At 26.3% G+C, this 26594-nt stretch overlaps 1 protein-coding gene across 1 annotated transcript in view; it reads right to left on the bottom strand.

Annotated features, from left to right (window-relative positions):
- Positions 1-5331: 5331 nt before the first annotated feature.
- The window catches only part of LOC132936166 (uncharacterized), a 35593-nt gene continuing 14330 nt past the window's right edge, over positions 5332-26594 (bottom strand). The window contains exons 2-7 of the mRNA XM_061002856.1: positions 11680-11928; positions 7927-8304; positions 7625-7794; positions 7386-7491; positions 7104-7310; positions 5332-6181 (exon numbers count right to left, since the gene is read on the bottom strand). Of these exons, the coding sequence (XP_060858839.1) occupies positions 5961-6181; positions 7104-7310; positions 7386-7491; positions 7625-7794; positions 7927-8304; positions 11680-11779 (1182 nt within the window). The 5' untranslated portion in view covers positions 11780-11928 and the 3' untranslated portion in view covers positions 5332-5960. The remainder of the gene's footprint in view (positions 6182-7103; positions 7311-7385; positions 7492-7624; positions 7795-7926; positions 8305-11679; positions 11929-26594) is intronic.

The raw sequence follows: 26594 nt of genomic DNA, 5'->3' as shown, positions 1-26594 counted from the left end.
ATCAAGAATACGTCATATTATTATTGCAGTAGGTACAGTAGAAAGGAAAAAGATAAAATAAAATAATATATTTCGGAACTGGACTCAATCTGTTTTCCCCACAACCGCATGGACTAAAATCTTTCTTCACCAGTATACCTAATCTTTTCCATTTAATAACTATGGACTGAAAGATTTTTTCACTGAATCGATTTCAACTGTCGATATTACTCCATATTTGATATCGAATCAAACCATAAAATCAAAATCGAAAAAAATGGATTACTACCGTTTTTCCCCTATTTTAATGGATTACTACTTTTTACAACTCATAATAAAAATCTGAGTAAACTACTTATATTCGTTGATTTATTAGTAGCCGAACACGTGTGGCTACTGGGGGGTAAATAACCCATAACTTTGGTAGGTGGTGGGTGGGAATGTGGGTGACTGCTTTGTGCTGTAAGTTCTTGTTGAATTCGATAAATTACTACTAAATATCGTAAGAATTATATTATATTCCAACGCTCATAAAAAAAAAATTGTTACTTTACGCTAAACTTATTTGTTTTGTTATAAGTATAACATTTTGTAGGGAATCTTTTATTAATAATGTTAGCTTTGAAAAGTAAATCATTAATGAATTTTTAACTGAAAAATGTTCGATATTTTGTTGAATTTTGTCAAAATATTAACTTCAATTGCATTAAAAAAATCGTGGCATGTATTTCTGATTTTTTTGAACTCACGCATTTATGAAACTTATAAGGAATCTTGTATTCAATTTTCAAGTTTTTTAACTAAGTGAAAAAGTTTTTATCGAGAATATTGTAAAAAAAAATTAAAAATTTCTAAAAATTTCTAAAGGTTATAACAAGCCCAAAAAAAAAAATCAAAATATTATGAAAATGTTACCATTTATGTGAAATTCTAATATAAATATTTAGTAAAAAGTTCAATGGTCTACGGTTATTAGATTTTGAGTTATTTTAAAAAATAAAATCAAATTCCTCAAAAATTGGTTTTGCGTAAAAATTATCACTTTTCTTTCAATTGTGTTTTGTTTTTCTCAACGCTTTCTAAAACTACTTGGAATTTTCAATTTTGACCTCCTAAAAGTACCAACTAGGTTCACTTTTTTATCAGAAAAGATGCTGATCTCAAAAATCGATACATGCTTACTATCCAAAATGTTGCTGACAGACTGAAAAAAAACACACATCATTGTAAAACCAAAGCATTTTTTCGCTCCGAAATTTTTAAATTTTCACTTCATTATGTAATGCATTATTAATTTTATTAAAATATTTAGAAATATGTAATAACCATTAAATATGCAGTAATATGTTATTTGATAGAAACTATTATAATTTGTAATAAATACGAATAAAAATCCCAAAAATGTGAAAATGAAAAAATATGAAATTGCATGAAAATCCGAGCTTTACAGTAATGTCTAATAGAAAAATAAATTACTAATAGCTAACTATAAATTATTTGAATAAAATATACATATAAAAGATAATATATTATTATTGTCCTCTTTTGTTATAATTTTACCTACATGGCTATTAGATAATAGCTCAGAATGTTTTTTGTGTTGTTGAATTTATTAGTTTAACTATTGATCTAGTGCCTACTTAGATTGGTCAAAAATATCCAAGATATATTAAATGGTAAACATTTTATTTCACCTGAAATATTTCAAGTTAAAACACCAATTACAACATTCCATTTTAAATGTCTACATATTTTCTAAAATTTGAAGTGATGGATAATTATTTTTCTTGCAATTACACATACTTTTTTTTTTAAGTATGTTTACATTATAAACTGTTATAAGTTATAAGTTATTGTTGACTTCCAAAATGTATAATATACACTTGTCAAATGTGAAAAAAAAATGACTTGGCTATAATATTAAAAATTATTATTTATACATAAGGAAATAGAATTAAATAATTAAATAATTATATTTAATTTTGTTAGATCAACTATTGTCTTATGTAATTTTATTTAATAATTTAGTAATTTAGGTCATTTATACAATATTATATACAATGCCTAATACCTGCCCAAATAGTTATAACTTTATAATGCAATAGTCTTAAATTTCAATTAATAATATACATATTTGCAATCATTTTTTTTTTTGTATTAATATTGTTAATAATAATATAAGTTGGTATAATATAATAGTTAGTATACTAAATTTAATAATATAATTAGTAATACAATTTAATTCATATTATTTTTTTGCATTTGCATTTGCATTTGTGATTTGTGTTATTCACTGAGATAGATAACAACTTGTTATAGTAGTTGTTAGCTATCTCAGGGCCCGTTTTACAATCGTTAAACTAAGGTTAAACCACCAAATTTGTACGGTAAAATTTGTGGGTTAGGCGTAACCGAGGTTTAAACTATGATTGTAAAACAGGCCCTTAGTGGTGTTATATAAATAATTTGGTTTAGTTGATATTTTTTTTATATTTTATATTGCATTTTTTAATTTTTTGTATTTCATGGTTTCTTATAAGTTGTGTTTTGTATTTATATTATTGTTGTTAATAATAATAATGAAAGAAAAAAATATATGTACCTTGGTGTGCTGAGCCAATTGTGTTTTAAATAAATAATATAGTATTTAGACAGTTAAAATCGAAAATGGCCCTAATTTAGTCCCTTTTATAGCACGGTTTTAACCTAATGACATATTGACATGTATAGTGTCGACGGTCCTTTGTTGTTTAATGACAATTTTATTTTATAAATTAGTATGTTCATCTTGTCTACTATTTTAAATTTAGATATTAAGACATAGTAAAAAAGTATTTTATGATTGACTATTAATTATCATGATAATAATATTGAATATTGATGAGGTAAACTTCGCAGAGTAGTCAAGTGCCTACCATGACTACCTTGTGCGCACACTTATGGTGATATGGGTAGTTTAATCATACAGTGTACCTTGTTTACGAGGACACATAGTTTACAAAATTGTTGCTTATACACAAAACAAAAATTAGTTGGTCATAAGTCATAACATACACATATATACCATAGGTATTATAAATGTATACCTGAATATAGCATACAATTACATCTTATCTATTAATATATGAAACTACTACAGCATTTAAATGTATGTATAATATTGTTAATTGTTATTACATTCAATAGGTACTACAATTGTATGTAACATAGGTACAAAGCACATACTACATACCTATTATTATTGTGCATCCATCAACCTAGCTTTGTCACTACCTACCTAAACATATAATTATTTCATATTTGTAATACATCATAAATAACTTAAAAATTAATGCCTGGCCATATGACAGTTATACAATAAAATTATCGAATTACAGCTAAGCTACAGAACATATAACTACATAATAATAATAATAATTTAACAAAACAAATTTTTAACATAAATATCATCAATATTATAAGGTTTCCATTGCTGGGATGTCTATAAATGGAGGTTACAATTATTAATACTTTGATAAAAATATTCTTTCATTGTTTTGCAACTAACATATTAAATCATAATGTAAAATATACCAAACATACGATAATATTTTGAACTAATGGAACTGATCCTAAATATATTAATTATAAACTAGTAGGTCTCCTCCAATTTATATTTAATTTTTAATATTAAGTACTATATTATTATAACTTGATAATAATGCTATATTGTTCAAAATAATTTTTGTTAATACAACCTTAATTAAAATAAAAAATATAATTTGTAATGAATATACAATTCGTATAATTATTAAATAACGTAATGTACATTTACTTGTCAAGAACTACCTAGAAGACTTCTAGTACTTCTAGTAACTATTAAGTAAGGAACTAATGCTGAGCACCAAATCTAGATCAATCCATATTCGGATTTCCTATCCGGATTGAAACAAAAGTTACTATCCGTTTAAATGTTTAATCCGGATTATGATATAAATCCGGATAATTAAGTTTCAAAAACAATTATTATATTATTTATAATTTTTTTTTTTTGTCTAAATATATAATCAAAATAAAATTTAATTTAGAAAGATATATTTGCATGTTTGTGTTGTACCTATAGATAATAATGAAAAATTAGCTGATTATCTCAAGAACGACAAAAAGAACGGATTGAATACGAGAGTCCGGATAAAACGGATTGATCCAAAATTCGGATTTAATAATTGTAATCTATAATCTATACTGGCAGTGGATATTTTTAGGAATTATCACTGGACAACATAAAAATAATTTCCACACTATACAGTATATGTCATAATCAAAATAAACATAAAGATTTTTAATAAAAAAAAACTTTACAACATATAATAATACCATCAAACCTCACAACACATTATTAAGTTCAAATAATGTAAGTACGAGTTAAATTTATGCTTTTTAATTAAAATAATAGAACCAGTTGTTAATGACATAGGTACAGAATACCTATATGTTCTAATTTAATTAATATAAAATGTTAAATAGATAGAAATATTATATTATTTTTCAAACTTCTTCAAAGAATTTCTGTATATAGAAAAGGTCTTTACATGTTTGTTTATCTGGCAAAATGGATCGACGTTGTTTTTTTGTAAAAGTCAACCAACTGATCAAGCCTAGGATCAAAATGTGCTGTACCACTGCTATTTAAAGCAAAGTAAAAGTGGCTATTCCTTCAAATAATTTGGATTGCTTATTTGTTTTCAAAAAGTATTGCATACTAATCAAGTTGCAGTTGTAGAAATTCTATAGAGCTTTGTATAATTTGATTTTTAACACTTGAAACACAAAGTTTTGTTGAAATATACAAATTTTGAATTGTTTGTGTTCTTATGTACAATATTTTTGTATTAATTAATAATTTTTATTTCAAAATAATCAAGATATAAATATATACATAATAATAGAAATAGAAAAAGACTTTTATTTTTTGGTACACAATGCCATATTATCTTCTGTGCTTCTGCTGACCAGCAAAAACAAATTACCGGTACAACTGTATAATGTAATTAATATGCAATATTACTATAATAGTATAATACCTTTTCAACCTTTTTAACAACGTAGCACACTTCTTCTCCTACAAAATTTTCGCGGCACACCAATTCATATAATACGTGATATAGGTAATACCTAGTATATATTTGGATATATAATATTTATATATATATATAGGTACACTATTTATAATCTACTCTATTAGAGGGTTAATTATTGTGAAATAAATTAAAACAATGATGAAAAAATGTGTTAGCAGAAATATTTATTTTATATGATAATAATAGAAAACCACTGGTATAATACGTAGGTACGTCAATACGTCGTATGGTATATTAATATAATAAATAACAATATATATATTTCAAACAATGTTATTGTAAAACATGTATTCAAGTAAATGTATAAAAATTAGATTTTAATTAATTCTATACTTTCCAAAAAACGAAAGTCGTCATACGTCTTGAACTTTTGAAGGTCCAAAGTAAAATTCAGCTAAAAGCTATAGTTTTTAAAAACGTAAAATACCTAATAAAACATCGACCAAACGCAGAGTACAGACTTATTGAACAGAGTACTATAATAATTATAGTAATATAATAGCGTACTAATGTACTATACCTAAATTAATATTATTATTGTCGTCGCCGTCTGTCGACCACTTGACCAAAATAAATGCAGATTACGTCATAATATTATAAAACTAAAAATTATTATTTCTACAAATTAAATAAAATTATAAAATTATTTCAAATATTGTTTCAAATATTAAATATTTGTTACAAAAAGTCATTGTTACCCAGTTATTAAGTAGGTATATCATCTACTAAGCGACAAAAAGTTTTCTCTGGGTAAACTATATGTCAATAAGATAGAAAAATTGTTCTAATTGTAGAGATCAATCATTCTCCTACACAGATGCTGGTATCCTGATTTACAAATATTAGTAACAACCATTAGTATTAGTTGTTTCTTTGGTATCGACGACGGTTGGTATTAAATCGATGCTCTACAACAAACTTTCCTGTAGTACGGTAACGCTTTAAGTTTGATTTCCACCAAAAGTTATATAGACGACCATTGCTTTCATTTTTTATGTTATCATTTCTACTGCTCATATTACTGGTGAGTTGTATTAGTTGCTTGTTAAAGTTGTCTTCTGTTCTTATTATGGTACTATTTTCTGAAATATAATTCAGCTAAACATTAATAATAATTCAACAATCAAATCTAAATTAAAATTTTTAATAACAAATTTTGTTTTAATAAAATAAAAACCAAGTAGAAAATTTAAAAACTGTTAAAACTTTTAAAATAAAATAATATATTAAGTAGGTATATTATATAAGATTTCATTAATAACATTATTTTAGTGGATATGCACACAGTCTATGATATTTGTTGCATACATATTTATTTAGAGTTAAATACTTATATTACTACATATTAATTGAGAGGTAAAAAAAAATATTTTTTGTCATTTTAATTTTATTATAAAATATATTTTACTAAAATGCATTTTCTTAAATGCATGACTGATCTCACTGGTACTATAAACAATTTAAATATTAAGTACTATATTATCCAAGTTTTCAAAATTATTTATGACTTAAGCTAAAATTAAAAATACAGTTTCGTAGGTGGCATATCTTACACTTTTATAGTTTTAGTCAAATTAATCAACTATTAAATATTAATTGTTGAAATTATGTTGAAATTTACAAATTAAAGTTTTAGATAATAGTGTTATGGTGTATAAAAGTAATTATTTACAATACATTTATATGTATAGGCAACTTCAATGATAAATATATTAAGAAGAATTTAAATTGAAATAATTGAATGTCTAAATGTAATATGTATTGTGTATGTTTCAACATTTTTAAATTTTTGTTCATCTCCTATTAATTTTAATTCATGTATTACCTATCACTTATTTGATACGACCAAATTGTTAAAAAATATTCTTTTTAATATTATATAGGCTTATTTATTTTTATTACATATTTTTGATATCTTTCTAAAACAAATACATCAATAAACTTAAGAAAAAAATTAGTATTATCAACAAAATTCAGTCTGTATATTAACTATTAATTGGGTACCTAACTGACTAGGACCGTGGTGTCCATTAATGTTTTGGTCCTGTTGATATTGTGTAATTTTTTGTTCCATATCGTTCAATGTTTCCAACCATGGCCCAACAGTATCGATTTTGGCAGTTTCAATCCCACTGACACCTTCGTTGAATTTTAATATGTCCAATACTCTTATAGTCTTACGTAATTTGTACAAAGCAGATTCATAATTGTCTATAAATTAAAAAAAACACAAACAATCAGTTTTTTATATAATAAATAGCTATGAACATATAAGAATAACCTCACCAACTATGACTTTATTTATGGCAGCCATTATAGTCCGTTTGCACACACCTATTATTTTATCGTCACCCAGTGTAATCTCAAACTGTGTTTTGATTTCATTTGCTTGCTTTATTGTCATTATTTGAGTTATTATCAGTAATAAAAAATGTATGTAATAAATAATATTATTGTAGGTAGGTTGTGTTAAGTGAGAGTGTGTATAGAATATATTTTGTAAATTAGGTAGGTAGTTAACTTACTTCTAATAATCTATTGTTGTTATTTGATGTTTGTTCTTGTGTGTTTTTATTGAAAATTACAGTTGACTTCATACTGTTGTCAATAGTTCTTTCTCCCAGATGTAATCGACGAAAACATGATGAAGATAAATCATTTTTAATCATTCTGGTGGCTAACTCAGAGTTTCTTTCTAAACAGAAATATATTTTATTTACTTGATATCAAAACAATACATAGGTTTTTATTTTTGATGAGTTTAGAACCATATACTATTTACACATGTAGATTAGTAGATGATCATTGATATTAATAAATCACCTACCATTGTAGTCGTAATCATTTATACGTTGCTGGATTTGTTGCTGAATGGTATTGTAGCCAACTGTAAGTGATGATTCTGGTGATGATGATACAAGTGATGGCTGCTGTGGTTGCTGCATAATGGGAGTAAATGGATGGTGAACATAGTAAGAGTCTGGCAGAGGTGGAGACGATAACATCAAAGATGGTAGAGATGATGGTTCTGGTGTTGGTGGAGGTGGTGGACGGCTCATCAACATTTGAGGAAAAGTATAATGATGATGATGTTCTTCTTCTTGAACATCATCGTTAACCATACAATAAGAAACTGGATAGTACATGTGATTTTGATGCTGGCCAACTCCTATAAAACCATTTTCAATTGTGTATGTTTTGATTCCTTTAATTGTATAAAAATTAATATTAATATAATATGGTTATAATTGTATTATGAAAAAAAAAAAAGGTTCTAAAGAGTAAACTTATAAAGCTTTAATAATAGTATATTATTATTATTATTAATAAATTATTAATTAATAGTACCTGGGTAACTGTATTAGGTATATAATTAGTTATGTAAGTACCTTTAATACCATTGACATGAATTTAAAAATATACAGTGAAACCTCGATAACTCAAATCGTTCGGGGGTTAACAAAAATAGTAGTTATTGAAAATTTGAGTTGTAGTAAGTATGTTGTGTACTTAGCTAGGTACATATTATTGAAATGCAGGGGCCAAGACATTCCTTCAAGTTATCAGAAATTTGACTTGTAGACGTTCGAGTTATTGAAGTTCTACTGTATATGTATGCAATATTTTATTACTAAATTGGAAATATTAATTTACAATGGATGTATTAGGTAGGTATTTAAAATGTTTTTCTTATTTGTATTTAAAATTGTATTACTAATATTGTGTATACTATGGAACGGTGTTTCTCAACCTTTTTACTGTGGCGACCCCCTTTTTGAATAGAAATAGTATAGAACATTTAATTTCATAAAGAAATAAGAAGTACCTAATATAATTATATTTTTAATGATCCTTCGGTAGGTATGTAATTTGGTAAATGATACTATATTATTATCACTATGTAACACATGTCACATCATTATAATAATAAACTAAAATGTAATATACTAATAATTAATAAAGAATGGCCAGAGTACCAGACTGTTGCACATAGAAATCCGACATCCCTAATAAAACCATTGTCAAATGCACGGCTTTGAATCAATATTTCCTATGGATAACAAAATCATTCTCGAAAATGTTCCATATTATTTAAAACAATCACTAATAGAGCTAAATAAAATAAGGAATAAAATACCAAAACAAATTCATGAACTTCAAATAATTAAAAATAAATACAATGATAAAACACATAAGGCAATAAACTAGCTATATAATGATTTGGTTATGATTAATTTTCTATTCCTGAAAGTTGGAAAGTCTCCCGAACTGGGAACTATATACAAAGAGCAATTTAAAATAGTAGACAAAATCAACATACTAAACTATAAAATAAAATAGTCATTAAACAACAAAGAAACCGTCGACACTATACATGTCAATATGTTATTAGGTTAAAACCGTGCTATAAAAGGGACTAAATTAGGGCCATTTTCGATTTTAACTGTCTAAATACCAAGATACATAATATACATATACTTTTTTCTATCATTATTATTATTAACAACAATAAAATAAATACAAAACAGAACTTATAAAAAACCATGAAATAAAAAAATTAAAAAATGCAATATAAAATATAAAAAAATATCAACTAAACCAAATTATTTATATAACACCACTGAGATAGCTAACAACTACTATAACAAGTTGTTATCTATCTCAGTGAATAACACAAATCACAAATGCAAATGCAAAAAAAATAATATGAATTAAATTGTATTACTAATTATATTATTAAATTTAGTATACTAATTATTATATTATACCAACTTATATTATTATTAACAATATTAATACAATAAAAAAATGATTGCAAATATGTATATTATTAATTTAAATTTAAGACATATTGCATTATAAAGTTATAATTATTTGGGTAGGTATTAGGCATTGTATATAATATTGTATACATGACCTAAATTACTTAATTATTAAATAAAATACCTACCTAGTAATGTTATATGAAATTATGAAACAATATTATATGTCATGCTATTTGTTTTTATCAAAAATTAGTATAACCTAAGTTATCTAACTATTGACTTTTATTAATGTCTAATATAGAAAAATAAATTACTGATAGAAATATATTATAATGTTATATCTATATGTACGTCATGTGTCTAACATAATTAAAAAATATATATTATTAAAATTATAATTGCACTCTTTTATTACCATTTTACCTAGGTACCAACTTCGTCTTTCGACGAGCGTTATTCATTGATGTATTATTGGATTCAATAATTTAACACATTCATTACAGAGACCTACTCAATTACGAGTTACACTTTCGACACCTTCTATATAGCAGATTGAATTCCCAGGTTTTAAAAAATATTTATATAAGTGCCTCCTAATCAATTCCCAACTCTAAAACAATAATGATTTAGGTGCCAGACACCAGTGTACCTACCACTTATGAATATAATATACTGTTGGTAAAAAATAACACTATATTAATAATAATTAGTAGTAGTATTGAGGTTATATCGAAATATCTGTAAAAAATAGTTGTGTTTATACCTATATATTTTAGATTCTTTGGTTACAGTATTGGATCTATTCATGGGAATCTTTGTTTTCAATTTTCAACCCTTAGGCTCTTAGCTATAAAAATTGAATATTTTATAATTTTTTAATTACAATAATTGAAAGAAAATCGTTGCATGAGAATTCGTTTATTTACGGGTGAATATCCAATGTATAGCTTCAAAAGCTCGTAAAAAATTAATTTGACTTTCCGGTAAACTATTTTTTGTTAAATGTAGGGAAACTTAAGGGGAATCTATCCAGCCTTAGGTGAAAAATTTGTATTTAATTTTCAAAGATTTGATATAAATAGAATGTTTTTTTATAAATTTCTAACTCGAAATTATTTGTCAATTTTCGTATTTTTTAATTAAATTTGTCAAAATGTCAAATTCAGGCGCTCATAAAAAACTATTGTGGATTTACGCTCAAATTTTTTTTTAATTTCCAATAACATAAACTTATTAGGAACATTGCATTACATTTTCAAGTTTTTTGACTAGCCGAAAAATTTTGTATAAACAATAGTTAAAAAAAAACTAATAAAACTCAAAATTGTCTTGTGCCCATATATAGCTTAAAAAGAAAATGTTATGGTGTGTAGAAATTGCTAATATAATCATTTTGTGAACATTTCAGCTATATTCTGTTGTTTTTTTAGTAAATTTTTTTAATTTAATTTTTCAAAACTTTTGCGTAAAAATCTCAGTTTTTCCTTATTTTTTTGGATGTTTTTCCTGGCTTTATTGAAAACTATTGGATTTTTTTTACTTTTGACTTCCCAAAGTACCAACTAGATTCACTTTCCTACCAAAAAAGATGCTGATGAGTGGAAAAAAATTGAAGTATTTTTAATGTCACAAAAGGCGACAACACACACAAAAAATAAATAAAAAAAACTCACATCATTCTTAAATCAATAAATTTATCGCTCCGATCAAAATCTGAAATCTAAAAAGCTTTTGTACAATGCATGTGTGTTATATATTTTTTTTTTGTGATTCCTATTCACAGCGTTGGATTTATAATATTGCTTAGTGCTTACCATTATTATCGTAATGGTGCAGGTGGTGATGATGTCTTGTACAGTGATGGTTCGACCAACGTGGCAGTGGCCGATGGAGGTCTTCTTCTACATGCCACATAATTAGTCCACGTGTTCGGTTTAACCAAGACTATAAACTGGAAGCCGGAAGGATGATATAGTTTAAAAAAATATTTCATCACCGAGGATGACCGATATTCACAGTGGCCGACGGTCCTCGTGGAGGAAACGTCCTGTGGTATATTGTGACTGCAACAAAACATGTGCGTTACGCGTATATATATTATATTAGGACACTGTGTAGGTGTTATTAAGGACACGTAGCGTCAAAATTGTATACGCAAGCGCCGTACACATACTATATGCCGGCGCCGCCTACATAATATTATGTTGTATAGGTAACCGATTTCGGTTGTAATTAGTGCTAAGTTATGTTTTGAGGCTTCGTCGATCACGCCACCCTGTGATGAGGAATTTCACGCATTGAGTATTTTCCAAAAACATTGAACAATTAGGTATCGAAAATGTGTTTTGTACAACAAGTACCATATCTATATGTATACTATAATCAAGGGCGTCCGCAGGAATTTGTCAAGGGGTCTCAAAATAATTTGCTAATTTTCGTGATTTTTCCGTATTTTGTCAAGATTTGAACTTTTTTTTTATTATTTAAATCCTCCAGTATAAACTATGATAGCTTGAAAATTACATAATAAAAACAAAAGAACCTGATTTGAACTTTAAATGCTTATAAATAAAAACTGTGTAAAAGAATTTTTAATATTTTTCAAATATCATAGTAACAATACAGTATATCCTTGTATTCAATTTTCAAGCTTTTTTACCCAACAAATAAAGTCTTATTGATATCCATAGAAAAAATACTATTAAAATTGGAAACTTAAAATGTTCCTAAACAGTTTAAAATAAATCGAAATATTTTGAAAATTTTATCGTGTATAGAAAATGCAATATAAACAACCAGTGAAAATTTCATGTATATACGTTCATTTGTTTTAGAGTTTGAAAATATTTGAAAATGTAATACAATATTCTTCATAAGTTTGTCTACCTTTATCAAAAAAAAAATGCTACAAAAAAGTCAAATTAAATTTTTATGAGCGTTTGAAATTCATTACAACATTTGATATTCACTCGATTTCTCATGTAACGATTTTCTTATTTTGTTGTAATTAAAAAACAAATGACTGTAGATACTTGAAAATGTTACTGAATGTTTATATCTTTATTTTCTATACACCATACAATTTCGATAATAATTTGACTCTTTTTGAGCAGTTCACGGAAAAAACAAAACAGTTATTTACACTATAAAAATAGTAAAATTGACTGTATTATACAATTGTTATATATGGATAGCTATAAATTATGTTTGTCAGATTTACTAAAATATGTAGTTATGATTTTATAGTTAGCCAGACAAAAATTATAGTGTTTTGTACCAAACATGTTTAGTACTCTTTACTTTACAATTTAATTATTTGAACAATATTTATAGTAATTTGAATATAATTTTATAGTACTCTTTACTTTTAAATATAGTTATTTGTCAATGTATATAGTAATTTGAACATATCTTAATAGTAATCTATACTTTTAAATTTAGTTATATGACAATTTTTATAGTAATTTAAATATAATTGTATAGTACTCTTTACTTTATTATTCAGTTGTTTGGTAATGTTTATAGTAATTTTAACATATCTTTATAGTACTCTTTACTTTACTATTTAATTATTTGAACAATATTTATAGTAATTTGAATATAATTTTATAATACTATTTACTTTTAAATTTAGTTATTTGACAATGTTTATAGTAATTTGAACATATCTTATTAGTAATCTGTACTTTTTCATTTAGTTATTTGAATAATATTTATAGTAATATAAAATAAAACTTTTAGTGTTGGCCACTATTAACCCAAGTGAAATTTACTATAATAAAACTTCTTCACGATAACAAATAGTTCCCCAACCTATACCCAGTGATAAGCAGCAATGCAGCATAGCTATAAATTGAAATATTAAAGTATTGAAGTTTGGTTATTTATAACAGAACCTAGTTATACATGTCATTTTCCTGGACAGTAAGCCAATTTTCAATTTTAATTTGAATATAATAATTAGTATTAAAATTAAAATTTGATTATTAAGTGATAAATTGTTCATGTTTTTTTTCAAGTATATAATTTAAAAGATATAATGTGTTAAATTTACATTTTATTAAACTTTTATTACATATATTGATATAAATTATAATATATATTAAATAATACAAAACAATTGTTTACATATTAAAGTACCAAACATATTTTACAAAACAATAGACAATATGTAATTAATTATATACAATATTGAGTTATAATATCAATGTAATTAATAACTATATATAATATGAACATAGAGGTATAAAATTACTATAAATATTATACCTAGCTAATATAATACCTACTATATTATAATAAATTATAGTATTCAGTGTAATGTACCAACAGTAGGTACAAATAAAAATAACAATTTAAAAATATTAAAAATTTTTTTTCAAATGTATGTATATTATGATCATTAACACTGATGGTGACCGTATTTTAAATCGTAATGATTAAAATATGAACTTCATGAATTATGAACCGTATAAGAGTCGATCGACGATTGAGCAATTGGCATTCGAGCCCCTTGTTCGATTGCAATCAACACGATGTTCGCTGAATTTAATTTCGCGAAATTCAGTGTTGCATCCGAGTGCTTTGTGGCCTTTGTCGATGGTGATCTGGGTTTCTACTACAGTTGTAAATATATGATATATCTACGATTTTCGATGTTCTTTCGGTATTTCATATCGCGCGTATTACATATTATATATATACTAAAGTAGGTACTTAACACTATAGTAATAAATAACTATAACTTAAAGGATAAAGCTAATGCTTTATTAATCTTTTATCTATGTGATAAAGCTAGAAGAACATTATTCAAATCGCCTGTTTTCAAATAAAACTGCCGTAGATAGGTACCTAAACATAATCATTAATGAATATAATGATTAATGATCATGTCACCTAACATATTAACAGCTTAGTTCGTTTGAAATTATTGTAAAAATTGTAAAAATTTACCAATGTCTTCCGCGGACGCGCATATCAAGTAGGTATATCATGGTTCACGTTAACGACTTGCACGTAAACAGCACGTATTGTACGGGACCTGAATTTAATACGAAAATGGAAAAAATCTTTTTTTCCCAAATTTAATAATGTTATAGATACATACCTTATCACATTATACTGTATATTATATTCTATACTAGTATTTTTATAGTAGTTATACTAAGTTTAATTATTGGTATTATAGTAAACTATTTTAACTGTACCTATTTTTTAGTTCAAACATGGAAACTATTCAATAATTATAAAATATAGTAAACATTATTATAAAAAACAACAACTATATTTATATGATAATAAATAATAATATTAATTTATTAATTATTTTGTAGTTAAAAATGTATAAAATGTTTAATTTTTATGGCTAAGGATTGAAAATTTAAAACAAGGCTCCACGTAAATAGGTTATATATAAATTACTTTATTCACAATAATATCATCAAATATACTTGGTAATATCATATAGGCTGACTGACCGTTTTCGCTCAGAATCGTTTTTCTTATACAATGATATTATACATTGAATTCAAATCTAACACCATCCATTACAGTGACCCACTTGTAACCTTTTTATTTTTTATACATTTGCGTTTTGAAAAAATGAACCGCGGTTTAAACCGTCGGATCTGGGTGAAAACGGATTAATTCAAAACAATGTATTTATATGTATAATATGTATACATAAATAGTTGTATATTATATAGTATAAAATATTTATCTAGATTTTTCCCTTGAGTTAATCTTGGAATGCCAGCTATTACATATTATTTTAAATGATTAGTTTAGGTGATAGATCAATTAATTTAATTAATTTTTTTTTTATTGAGATTTTTATATATTTTACAAATCTCAGTAGAATTGATATGATAAAAAAAATTAAAATTATATTTTAAAACATCAGTTTTTTTTTACAAATGAATAGAAACAGTGTACTTTTTTGATTCAAAGTAACAAAATAAGATGAAGGTTACTAGAAACTTTATGCCTAACTGTTTGAATTCTTATTTTTTAATAACTATGATCTTTGAAAAAATGAAACGTGGTTATAAATCTCGGTTATATGTGTGAACGGACTAATTCAAAAAAAATGTGTTTTGATCATTCGTGCGGTCGTACCACTCGCGGGCCAACCGCGCATGACGCGGTTGATTTTTCAACCGTGGCAATTTACGCGGCTGAACAGCGTAGGTACCTACATAGTGTGAACGCTTATCAGGTGGTTGGATTTAAAATCAAAAAGTTTGAATTTGTTGGGCGGTTCAACCGCTGCGGCTCGAACGCTATGTGGACCGGCAAAAAAAAAACTGAAAAAATTGAAAATGTCCTTAAACAGCTCGAAAACAGTAAAAATATTTTGAAAATGTTATCAAGTTTAAGAATTGATAAAATAAACATATTACATAAGAAATAAATTTCAAGTGTTATTTCAAGTGTTAGTGTTATATCTACGGTTATTCGTTTTTGAATTACAACAAAATAAGAAAATCGCTACTTGAGAAATCAGGTGAATATCCAATGTTGTAAAAAATTGAGCTTCAAACGCTCATAAATATTTATTCTGACTTTCTAATAGATTTTTTGACGAAGAAGATTTTCTTATAGTTCAAAAATTAATGAAAGTAGTTATTAGAATTTTTACAAAATAATTATATGATACTATGATATCACTATTCAGTATTCACTAATCACTTGCACAAATATTTTGGTAATTTTTGGGCTATTAATAGATATAAAAAATTATAATAACGATAGTATCCTTTATTTTAGATTCTTATAGTTACGAGTGGAGATCATGATAATTTATTAATGGGTTTTTCTTATGTCTTATACTTATATGGTATATATAATAATATGGTCGTATGGTATATCGCATAGTGCCAATAATAGATCTTGGTAAAATAATACCACAGGGGACAATATTTATTAAGACCAACGAATTACCGAAGGTAATCGTTTTATAAATTATAATAGAAAAAATGCGCCAATCTTCAACTTTGAATTTGTTTCTGGTAAAAAATTGGACCTAGTAAAGGAGAATCTTGTATTACATTTTCGAAGCTTAGATATATAAATATAGAAAACATTTTGTGAATTTCTAACTCAAAATAATTTTCCAATTTTCGTGATTTTGATGACTTTTGTCAAAATTTTGATTTCAGACACTCATAAAAAATTATTGTAGATTCACGTTTAACTTTTTTTTTAATTTCTACTATCAAACACTTATAATAGGAAAGTTTTATTACATTTTCAAACTTTTTTATTAAACAAAAAATATTTTAAAATTACAATAATTAAAAAAACTAATAAACTCGAAATTTCCTTATGCCTATTAATTGCTCAAAAAGAGTCACAATATTTCGAAAATTGTATGGTGCCTAAAAAATTTTAATATTCAGTGAACATTTCATGTACCTATCTAAGTAATTTTTTTAAAAGTTACACCAAAAACCAAAATCGATTTCGTCAAAAACTAATTTTGCTAAAAAATTTTAGTTTTTTTTCCTATAAATGCCGATAAAATTTGCGCTAGGTAAAAAACTAGAAAATGTAATAAATAGTTCATAGGTACTGTTATCAAAACAATTAAACTATACCTATATTATAGAATCAAAGTTTTGATAGGATTAATAGGTAGATATCCTTTAAGTTAAAATTTGGACGAAATTAGATATTTAAATGAAGAACAACGATTTTACATATTTTGTTGTGATTTATAATTATAGTTGAAGTCAGATGTATGTGAATCTTTTAAATTATTGGGTATCATATTTTATACACACAATGACAATGACTTTTTCTAATGAAATATTAATTGGTGTACGTTGTATTTCGCATTTCAGACATTTTTACGACGTTCTACCCCTTAGAATGTTAACGACAAAATTTAATCATTGTACTAAAAGTAAAATAAATTACTTTATTCTTTAACAGCAATATAAATACATCATAACATTATACAGGGTGTATCATATGTCATTGTACGCTGGATTTTTTTTAACGATTATGGATCGATGACATATAATTACGTTAAAACGAAAAAATATGGGTTTCTTTATTTTTAACAGGCAATTTTTTTATAACAATTTTAACATTTTTAAACACGCAGGTGTAACAATATCAAAATTAACTTAATTTTTTTCAAACGGTAACTACTATATTTTTTAATTGATTCTGCAGAATGGTAAAGCTTTTTTTTCTGAAAATTTTGATAATCATATGTCATATCATCAATTTTGGTTCGCTACTTTATTAACTATGGTCCTCTAAAGTTTAGTGAAATATGCATTAATACTTTTAATGTAAATAATTGCTATAGGTTTAATTTACAACAGCTAAATAGTTTTTTCTTATAACTATAACTTTTATAACTTGAAATTTGAACCATAAGTTCTCTATATTGGTAGGTATCGCATGCACAATATGAATTTAGTAGTTGAAATTCTTTAAGAATTATCTAATCATCGTGATTTAAAATAAACTATTTTCAAGATATTTAGATAAATAGTCAATCTCAATATAGGTTTGTACCTAACTTGGCATACTTTTAATCTGATTTAATTACAGATTTCCAATATTATTATAACAAGAATCAAATACTATAAGGTATTACCTTAGCAACCTTATAAAGAATCCAAATTAATTCTATTGTAAGAAAAGTATGATAGGAATTTATGAAAGGAAAAGTAAGAAATAAAATGTAAATGTCCAAAACTAAAAAATATAGTTAAGAATTTCAACTCCTAAATTCATACTTTGCATGTGATACCTACCAATATAGGGAACCTAAATGGTTCAAATTTCAAGTTTTTCCCACTACGAGAAGAGCACCACAAAACATTGCACTCTTTTCATTACACAATTTTTTTTAACACCCATTCATACCTAAGTCATTAATGTCAACATTCGAATACCATTTACCATTATAACTTTAGCCACCTTATAAAGAATCCCAATTTATGATATTGTAAGAAAAGTAACTGTGAAGTAATTAATTACGTCGATTACCTATAATAACAAATTAAAATAATAATACTGATTTTGATGATTGTATAATAAAATATGTTAAAATAAAAATAATGAACTATGTTTGCCAAAAATTTTGTCTATGTTTTTTTTTTGAGAGAGAGAGTGTCATTAGATTACCGATTAAACTACTTAAGTGTATAAAAAGGTAGTTATAAGAAAAAATTATTTAGCTCTTGTAAATTAAACCTATAGCAATTATTTACATTAAAAGTATTAATGCATAGGTATTTCACTAAACTTTAGAGGACCATAGTTAATAAAGTAGCGAACCAAAACTGATGATATGACATATGATTATCAAAATTTTCAGAAAAAAAAGCTTTACCAGAATCCATTAAAAAATATAGTAGTTACCGTTTGAAAAAATTAAGTTAATTTTGATATTGTTACACCTGCGTGTTTAAAAATGTTGAAATTGTTATAAAAAAATTGCCTGTTAAAAATAAAGAAACACATTTTTTTTCGTTTTAACGAAATTTTATGTCATCGATCCATAATTGTTAAAAAAAACCCAGCGTACAATGACATATGATACACCCTGTATATTATTTACTAAATACTAATATAGTCATGGCAGATCGTTGGCTCAGATCGTTTATCATTTACATTGAATTCAAACCGAATATTTCTTTTTTATTGTACCTAATAATAATTATGAATTATGATCGTAATAGAGTTATTTGGATAATAAGAGTTGCTGAAACGTCGTGTAACTAACGGTTTGTTTTTCACTCAGTTGGCATATTATTATGTGACGATATAACATTGTGGGAACGTTGTAGAAACATTGCGGAAACGTTGTAGAAACGTGTGGTGTCTGATCAAAATACATGTACCAGGAACGTATGCTGTGAGTTGTGACGCTGGTTCGTGTTGGCTGTTGAACGAGTAGCTACAACTGCCGCCGTCGCAACCACTGGCGTCTGGCACCGAAACAGATGAATTTCTAGTGTGCAACCCTGGTACCCGTAACGTACATCTAGTGTTGTTAAATACGGTATTTTTTTTGTACTAGGTACAATATATTTTGTAGTAATGTAGTATACCTATATTTTTGTATCATACGTGTATAATTATTATACACTGTGTATTAAGTATGGTACTATAGTATAATAAAGTTTTGTAATATACCATATTGCAACATTCAAATTCCTTTATTAAAAATAAAATAATATTTAAAATTTAAAATTACATACTTAGAAAAATTAGACTTACTCATTATATTACTCAACCATTTACCGTTTAAAAATTGAATGTTATTATACAATTTGGAGAAATTAAAAAAATAAAATAAAATGTAATACCATTGAGTATAGTTGTACAGATAATTTATAGTACTATCTATACTGAATGCGAATAGGTAATATATTTAAGCATACCTCTACATAATTTGTATTAATTGTTTAGTAATTGTTATCTCTCAAAAAAAAATGGGTTATTTATGATAGGAACCTATGATACCTACTAACTATTAAGTATAAAACTATGTGAGAAGGCTATTTGTATTGACATAAAAATATATTTGTTATGTAATGTAATTAGTTAGTGAGCTTTTTTTTTCAGTTTTACAATGACGTACCGGTCAAAAATGTTGCCTCTCAAAAACTAAAATGACTAAACCACTGCTTGAAACCTACAAATCACAACCAAAATTGTCCTCTCATTCCGGGCATTTTTTTTTCGATGGATGTGGACGTGTGCTATGAGAACTTTTTAGGGGTGTCAGCTTTTAAAACTTGCAGACGAGCTTCAATCGAGTCGCACAGTTACGAGTCACCCATAGTAACTTGGGGCTATAATAATATCCTTCGTGTACTTAAGTTTGACATTTTACGCACAAACGCACATGCCAACACGTGACCCGCGTGACACTTCTCTTCGCCTTCGTCCCCGTCTGACACATTTTTGATCTGAGAAAAAAAGTGACACGCGTGCATCCCACACGTTGCATTAGCACGAATACGGCTCAGCGCCAATCCTGCAATAATTGTAATTAGCGCCCTCCTGCTCAGCACTACACCCTCGGCAACAACAGTTAAATTACGTTTATTAGTAGTGCCGTTTGCTATTACTTATATTTACACCGTCGCAGAGATACCTAAATAATATTATATAATATATATTGTAGTGTCGTTGTCGACTGCACGCGCCACCAAACAAGCGTACAATGTACAAATACAATCATATACACGCCGACCAACCGAATAGAGTTTCGCTTTCCGATTTTAATTACCACCTGTAGCGGCGGAATAACTACTTTTATATATAAAATAAACTACACCCACGTAGTTTCAATATGATATTATAACAATACATTTTACGTCACATCATTATATAATACGCGGTCGAACAAAATACAATAAATTGTAGTCAAGTTTCGACAGTCGTAATTATTTCATATTATATTTTCGTCTTCGACAACAAAACCTCTGGACTAGTATAGATAGGTAGGTAGATAAACTCTATTATATTGAGTTGATTCGCTCGGTTGATTACGATTTTTATTTCCTCTACGGAAACGAAAAATACAGTTTACCATTGATAAAGATAGATAATTATAGAAATATAAAAACGTTCGAGTGCGGGACGACTAGGTATATGAATTATGATGTAACACACGTATGGGCGTATGGCGTATATACGATATTTTCAATAATATCCGTCTAAAATAGCGAAGTATAAATAAATTGAAAACAGAAATAGTGGATAAAAATACTTAATAGTAAATATGAAATATACAGTACCTATTATAATAGTAACCGAGGAAACCGTTTAGGTACCTAAACGGCTATATAAGGCCAATGGCTACACATATGAAAAAATATTTAAGTATAGCCATATAGGCATTATGACTAATATTTTTATATGTGTCATAATTATTATACTTAATATAAGATATATTAAGTAATATTTAAATGTTAAATTATCATTACACAATAACAAAGCAGTGAACGACTGAAAAAAACAAAACATTTAAAAATGAAGGAAAATATTTTTCATTAATCTTTATTCATGAGTTAAATTATGGGTTCTACGCTTCTATGCTTGTTAATAAATGTATGTTGTAATCAAAGTCATATAACTATTAAGTTATATTTTAGGAATTGTTTACACAATTTGTATGGCCACTTTTTTATAGTTGTTTTTGTTACCCAGAAATTATTATAATATTGTTCTCATTTTGTTTTGCGTATTTTAAATTAACTATTGTATGTTGCATGATATGTATTATAACAAAATATATTATGGAGATACATTTTTCATACATTCTATAACTATTTTTTTAGTTATTATTCTACATAAAATTAAAAACTATATGGTTACACTATCGCCTAACCATCGCTATATAGTCTATAACAACCTTATATGTAGTTATTATTTACCTATTAGTTATTTGTGGTTGGAAGTCATTGGCATACCGAGGGCGCGTTAGTACTAATAAATAGGTATTGTTGTATCCATTTAAACATATATATCAGTCTTGAGAGAAAAAAAGTAGAAAACGGCGAAGAAAAGTATAGATAACTGCTCTGCTGGTTACCTAGGTATAGGTGTCGTGTGTACCTCGTCATTAGTAAGTCACTGTTATGGATGTGTTAAATTTGGATTCAATGATAAATCATTGCATACGAAAAATTATTCTAACCAAAAACTGTGTATCTGCATATATTACTAAGAATATTTTATGATATAGGTACTTCGTACTTATATTTCTATAAAAGTAGTTTATTTTACTATTTTACTATTAGTAATACGGCGGCAGGTTGAATTAATTTTTGCCAAAAACATTGCATTTTAAGATGTTAATATGTAGGTATATCAAATGTAATAATATACGTTAAAAAAATACGAATAACAAAATAAATCTAAATATAATCAAATTTCGTTCAAATTTGAACTTAAAATGTCTATAAAAAACTGTGTTTACTTTACCTAATACCTATATATATTTTTTGAATTTTTTGATTACAGTATAAACTATTTATGAGAAACATTGTTTTAAATGCTCAATCTATAGATATAAAAATTGAACATTTTATAATTTTTTAACTACAAAATTATTTGCAAATTGTCATGATTTTGAAGAATTTGGTAATTTATTTAAATGGATTTGAAAAAAATCGTTCATATGTATATTTAACAGTGACGTAAATAAGAGGATTGATAGGGTACTAAAGGGCTAACTTGTACCCGGGCCTAAAAGTTTTACTATAGTATTCAAAAATATTTCAAAAAAATTGAAGTCATTATAATTATTACTGCCGGAACGAAAATTCTGAACTATTTGCAAATTGTATCACTATATACCACTAAAAAAACCAGATGTCCAGATATATAATATTATATTTAACCCCTTAAAACAGCCTTATGCAAAATTCAAGAGATGCTTGATAGTTTTGAAAAAGTATATGAAGGTATACCTAAGTATTATCAAAGACATGGGGAGTTAACCCAAATTTTACTAAAATATGAAAATAAAATATCTCCTATTTGAATGTTGATGAATGTTTGATGTTTGATGTTTTGACATCAATTTTGTAACTATTTCTAATTTACAAATAATAAGCATCAAAACAGTGTGAAAGGGATGTTGGAAGTTTTTTTAAGTTCTTACCTAATTTATGGTTTTTGTATTATATTAATACAGTGGGAGAGGGCCTGCGGTTATTTTTGTAACCGGACCCAAATTTTGAAGTTACGCTACTGGTATTTAAAATTTTTAAATTTCTATAACAAATTAACAATAACTTAAGAGGAATCTTGTATTACATTTTCGAGCTATTTTTACTCGAAAATAAAATTGCGTTTTTTCATGCATAAATCGAAAAAACTAAATAAAGTTGAATAATTAAAATACTAAAAGATACTTAAAAATAGTACAGACTATGCTGGATGTTCGGCACCAGATATCGGCCAATCTAGTTTTAGAGTTTTAACAGGTCCTAATAGTTGAAACCATTTTTTAAAAAGACAAATTATCTACATTAATTCATTATTATTTTATATTTTTGACAGCGCACACATGTCTCTATACTCTTTGGTTGTTTTTATAACCATACTTCCTATTTTTTCATTGTTTTTTTTTCCTCATGGGAATTGTGTATAATCTATAATATGCATAATGCATATATTTGATTATTTTTGTTATTATTACTTACTTAATTCAAACGATTTTAAATTTTCTATCGTAGTCTCTTGTCAAATATAGTTTAGTACTTTGTATAGAAATTGCTTTAATTATGTATACTTAATTTTAAGAAAAATAATGTATACATTCCTCTCAATTTGATTTGAATATAAATATATACACTTAGTCATGGATACAGAATTACAGCGTAGATAGGTAGGCACTTAGAGAGGACGCTACACCCTACACCCGCATGCGTTGTCTCCGTCTTACAAAATATGTACAATATACCAAAAAAAATTTCGCTGGATTTAACCACTCAGGCTGTACTGCAGTAACGCCGAATGAAATTAAAACTGGCAGTTCAAACAGTTTGATTAAACCACCCACTCCTTCAAACTACTGTGAAACTGACTCAATTAATTATGTATGAATAATTTAATGACATATCTGGGTTTAATTATAGCAGAAATACTAAGAAGTATGCTCTATTATTTAATATTTTACCCAACACCCACCCATTATTAAGGCAGTTCAATTTAATAACTTGAAGTACGTTTTCGGCGCCACTGCAGGGTTGTAGTGATAGTTAAAACTCAAAATGTATATACAATATAGCTGAGAACATTATCTGTGAAATATTATTTTTATTTTTTTTAAATCACTGTATGAAAAAAAGTTCTTATTGTTTCAAAATTCATTATTTTTGTGTTTTTCAAACTTGAATAACTTTTTTTGTAATTTCGATATCGAAAAAATATAAACAATACTGCACAGTGAAAGTTCTCCTTTTTGTGTGGTCAAAATTGCATTTCTTAGTAGCACTCTCGGTTCTTTCCTGCATAAAAAAGTTTTTGCTATGATTTACATTTCTAAGACGGAAACAACACATACGGGTATGGCGTCCTCTTAAGGTATATTATTTTATAAGGGACAATAATTACGCAGTATGCAATCTTGTCGACACAATATGGGTCATAGCCCATAGGTGTGGTTATATACAGATACAAGTGAAAATTGTTCATATTAAAAATCATAATATAAGGTTTAGAAATAGATTTTTGAAAATCAAAGTCCTATACGAAATCTTTCTTTTTTCATAAACGTCTATACAAGGCATGATAGATTTTCCTGCAAGGCATGTTTTTATGCAAAATAAACATAAGGTCACATGCAGGTTTTTTAAAATGCAGATACCTATATTATAATATTTGTATAGCACTGTAGCAGCATTAGAATTTTTAAGTACATTTGATGATGATATTAATATATGCACAAAATAAAAAGGATAATACAATCATAATATCAAATAGAAAATAGTATAATACAATTTAAAATTATAATAAAAGCATGAAATACAATATAGATATTTATTGTAGCTACCTGCCTACGTAGAAAACTAACCAGCTGTGTTAGACTCTGCATTGGCGCGGTAAACTTTTTACCATTGGGGCGAACAAAATGTTAAATACCCACTAGAATTCATATAATATTATAATATATATATTATTATAATTTATACTTTATAGTAATATAATGAACGATATAATTATGTATTTTTATATAACCACAAGATAATTTGTATAAGTTCGTGGTTTTAATGCATTTTTCTAAAAGCTTAGCTTTAATAATTGGAGTCCTCGCTTCTTCTCCATATTACGTTTGGTGAATTAAATGATAATTTATTCATATTTTATTGTATTGGTACCTACGAAAAATGCTTTTGAGGCTTGAGCAAAGGAGATTTGATCATTTGAAAACAAATAATAAAATTTCCTTCGCTTATCAAATATTCAAATACAATTATGCACATGTATTTTAGATATTTTTAAATGTATATACAAATACAATTGTAAAAAACTAAACGAAATACGAATCGAACTTGTTGAAACGGAGTGCTTTTAATTTTACTTAAGAACTGATAGTGGATAGTGATAACTGATAAGCTTATCAAATTTTGTTTTCTAAGTTAAGATTTTAACTTGTAATTTGATACAGACTAACTACAACTTATTACAACAAAGCAATACTATAAAAGTATAAATTGAGTTGTAGATTCGTCAGGGTTTCAAGAACTGAACTAATTTGTGTTTAGTTCAGTGATTTCAAGTCACGATTTAAGATATACGTAAGGTATATCATGGTTCAAGTCTTCAGATTGTCAGATATAGGTGTAATCATTATAATAATATATACTATGATCTAAGGTTCAAATGTTCAATTTTCAGTCACTGTATGTCTGTATCACAATTTATATTTTAGATAATTGATTAAATTATATAATAATATATTGTTTATATTCAATATCTATATATTATACATAAAAAAGGTGGGTAAGTGGATGTCGCTCTGCTGTACAGTAGGTTACAAGTGGGTCACTGTAATGGATGGTGTTAGATTTGAATTCAATGTATAATATCATTGTATAAGAAAAACGATTCTGAGCGAAAACGGTCAGTCAGCCTATGATATTACCAAGTATATTTGATGATATTATTGTGAATAAAGTAATTTATATATAACCTATTTACGTGGAGCCTTGTTTTAAATTTTCAATCCTTAGCCATACAA

The sequence above is a fragment of the Metopolophium dirhodum genome, chromosome 1, assembly GCF_019925205.1.
Source record: "Metopolophium dirhodum isolate CAU chromosome 1, ASM1992520v1, whole genome shotgun sequence".
NCBI lineage: Eukaryota > Metazoa > Arthropoda > Insecta > Hemiptera > Aphididae > Metopolophium > Metopolophium dirhodum.
This window is presented reverse-complemented; position numbering and strand designations above follow the sequence as displayed.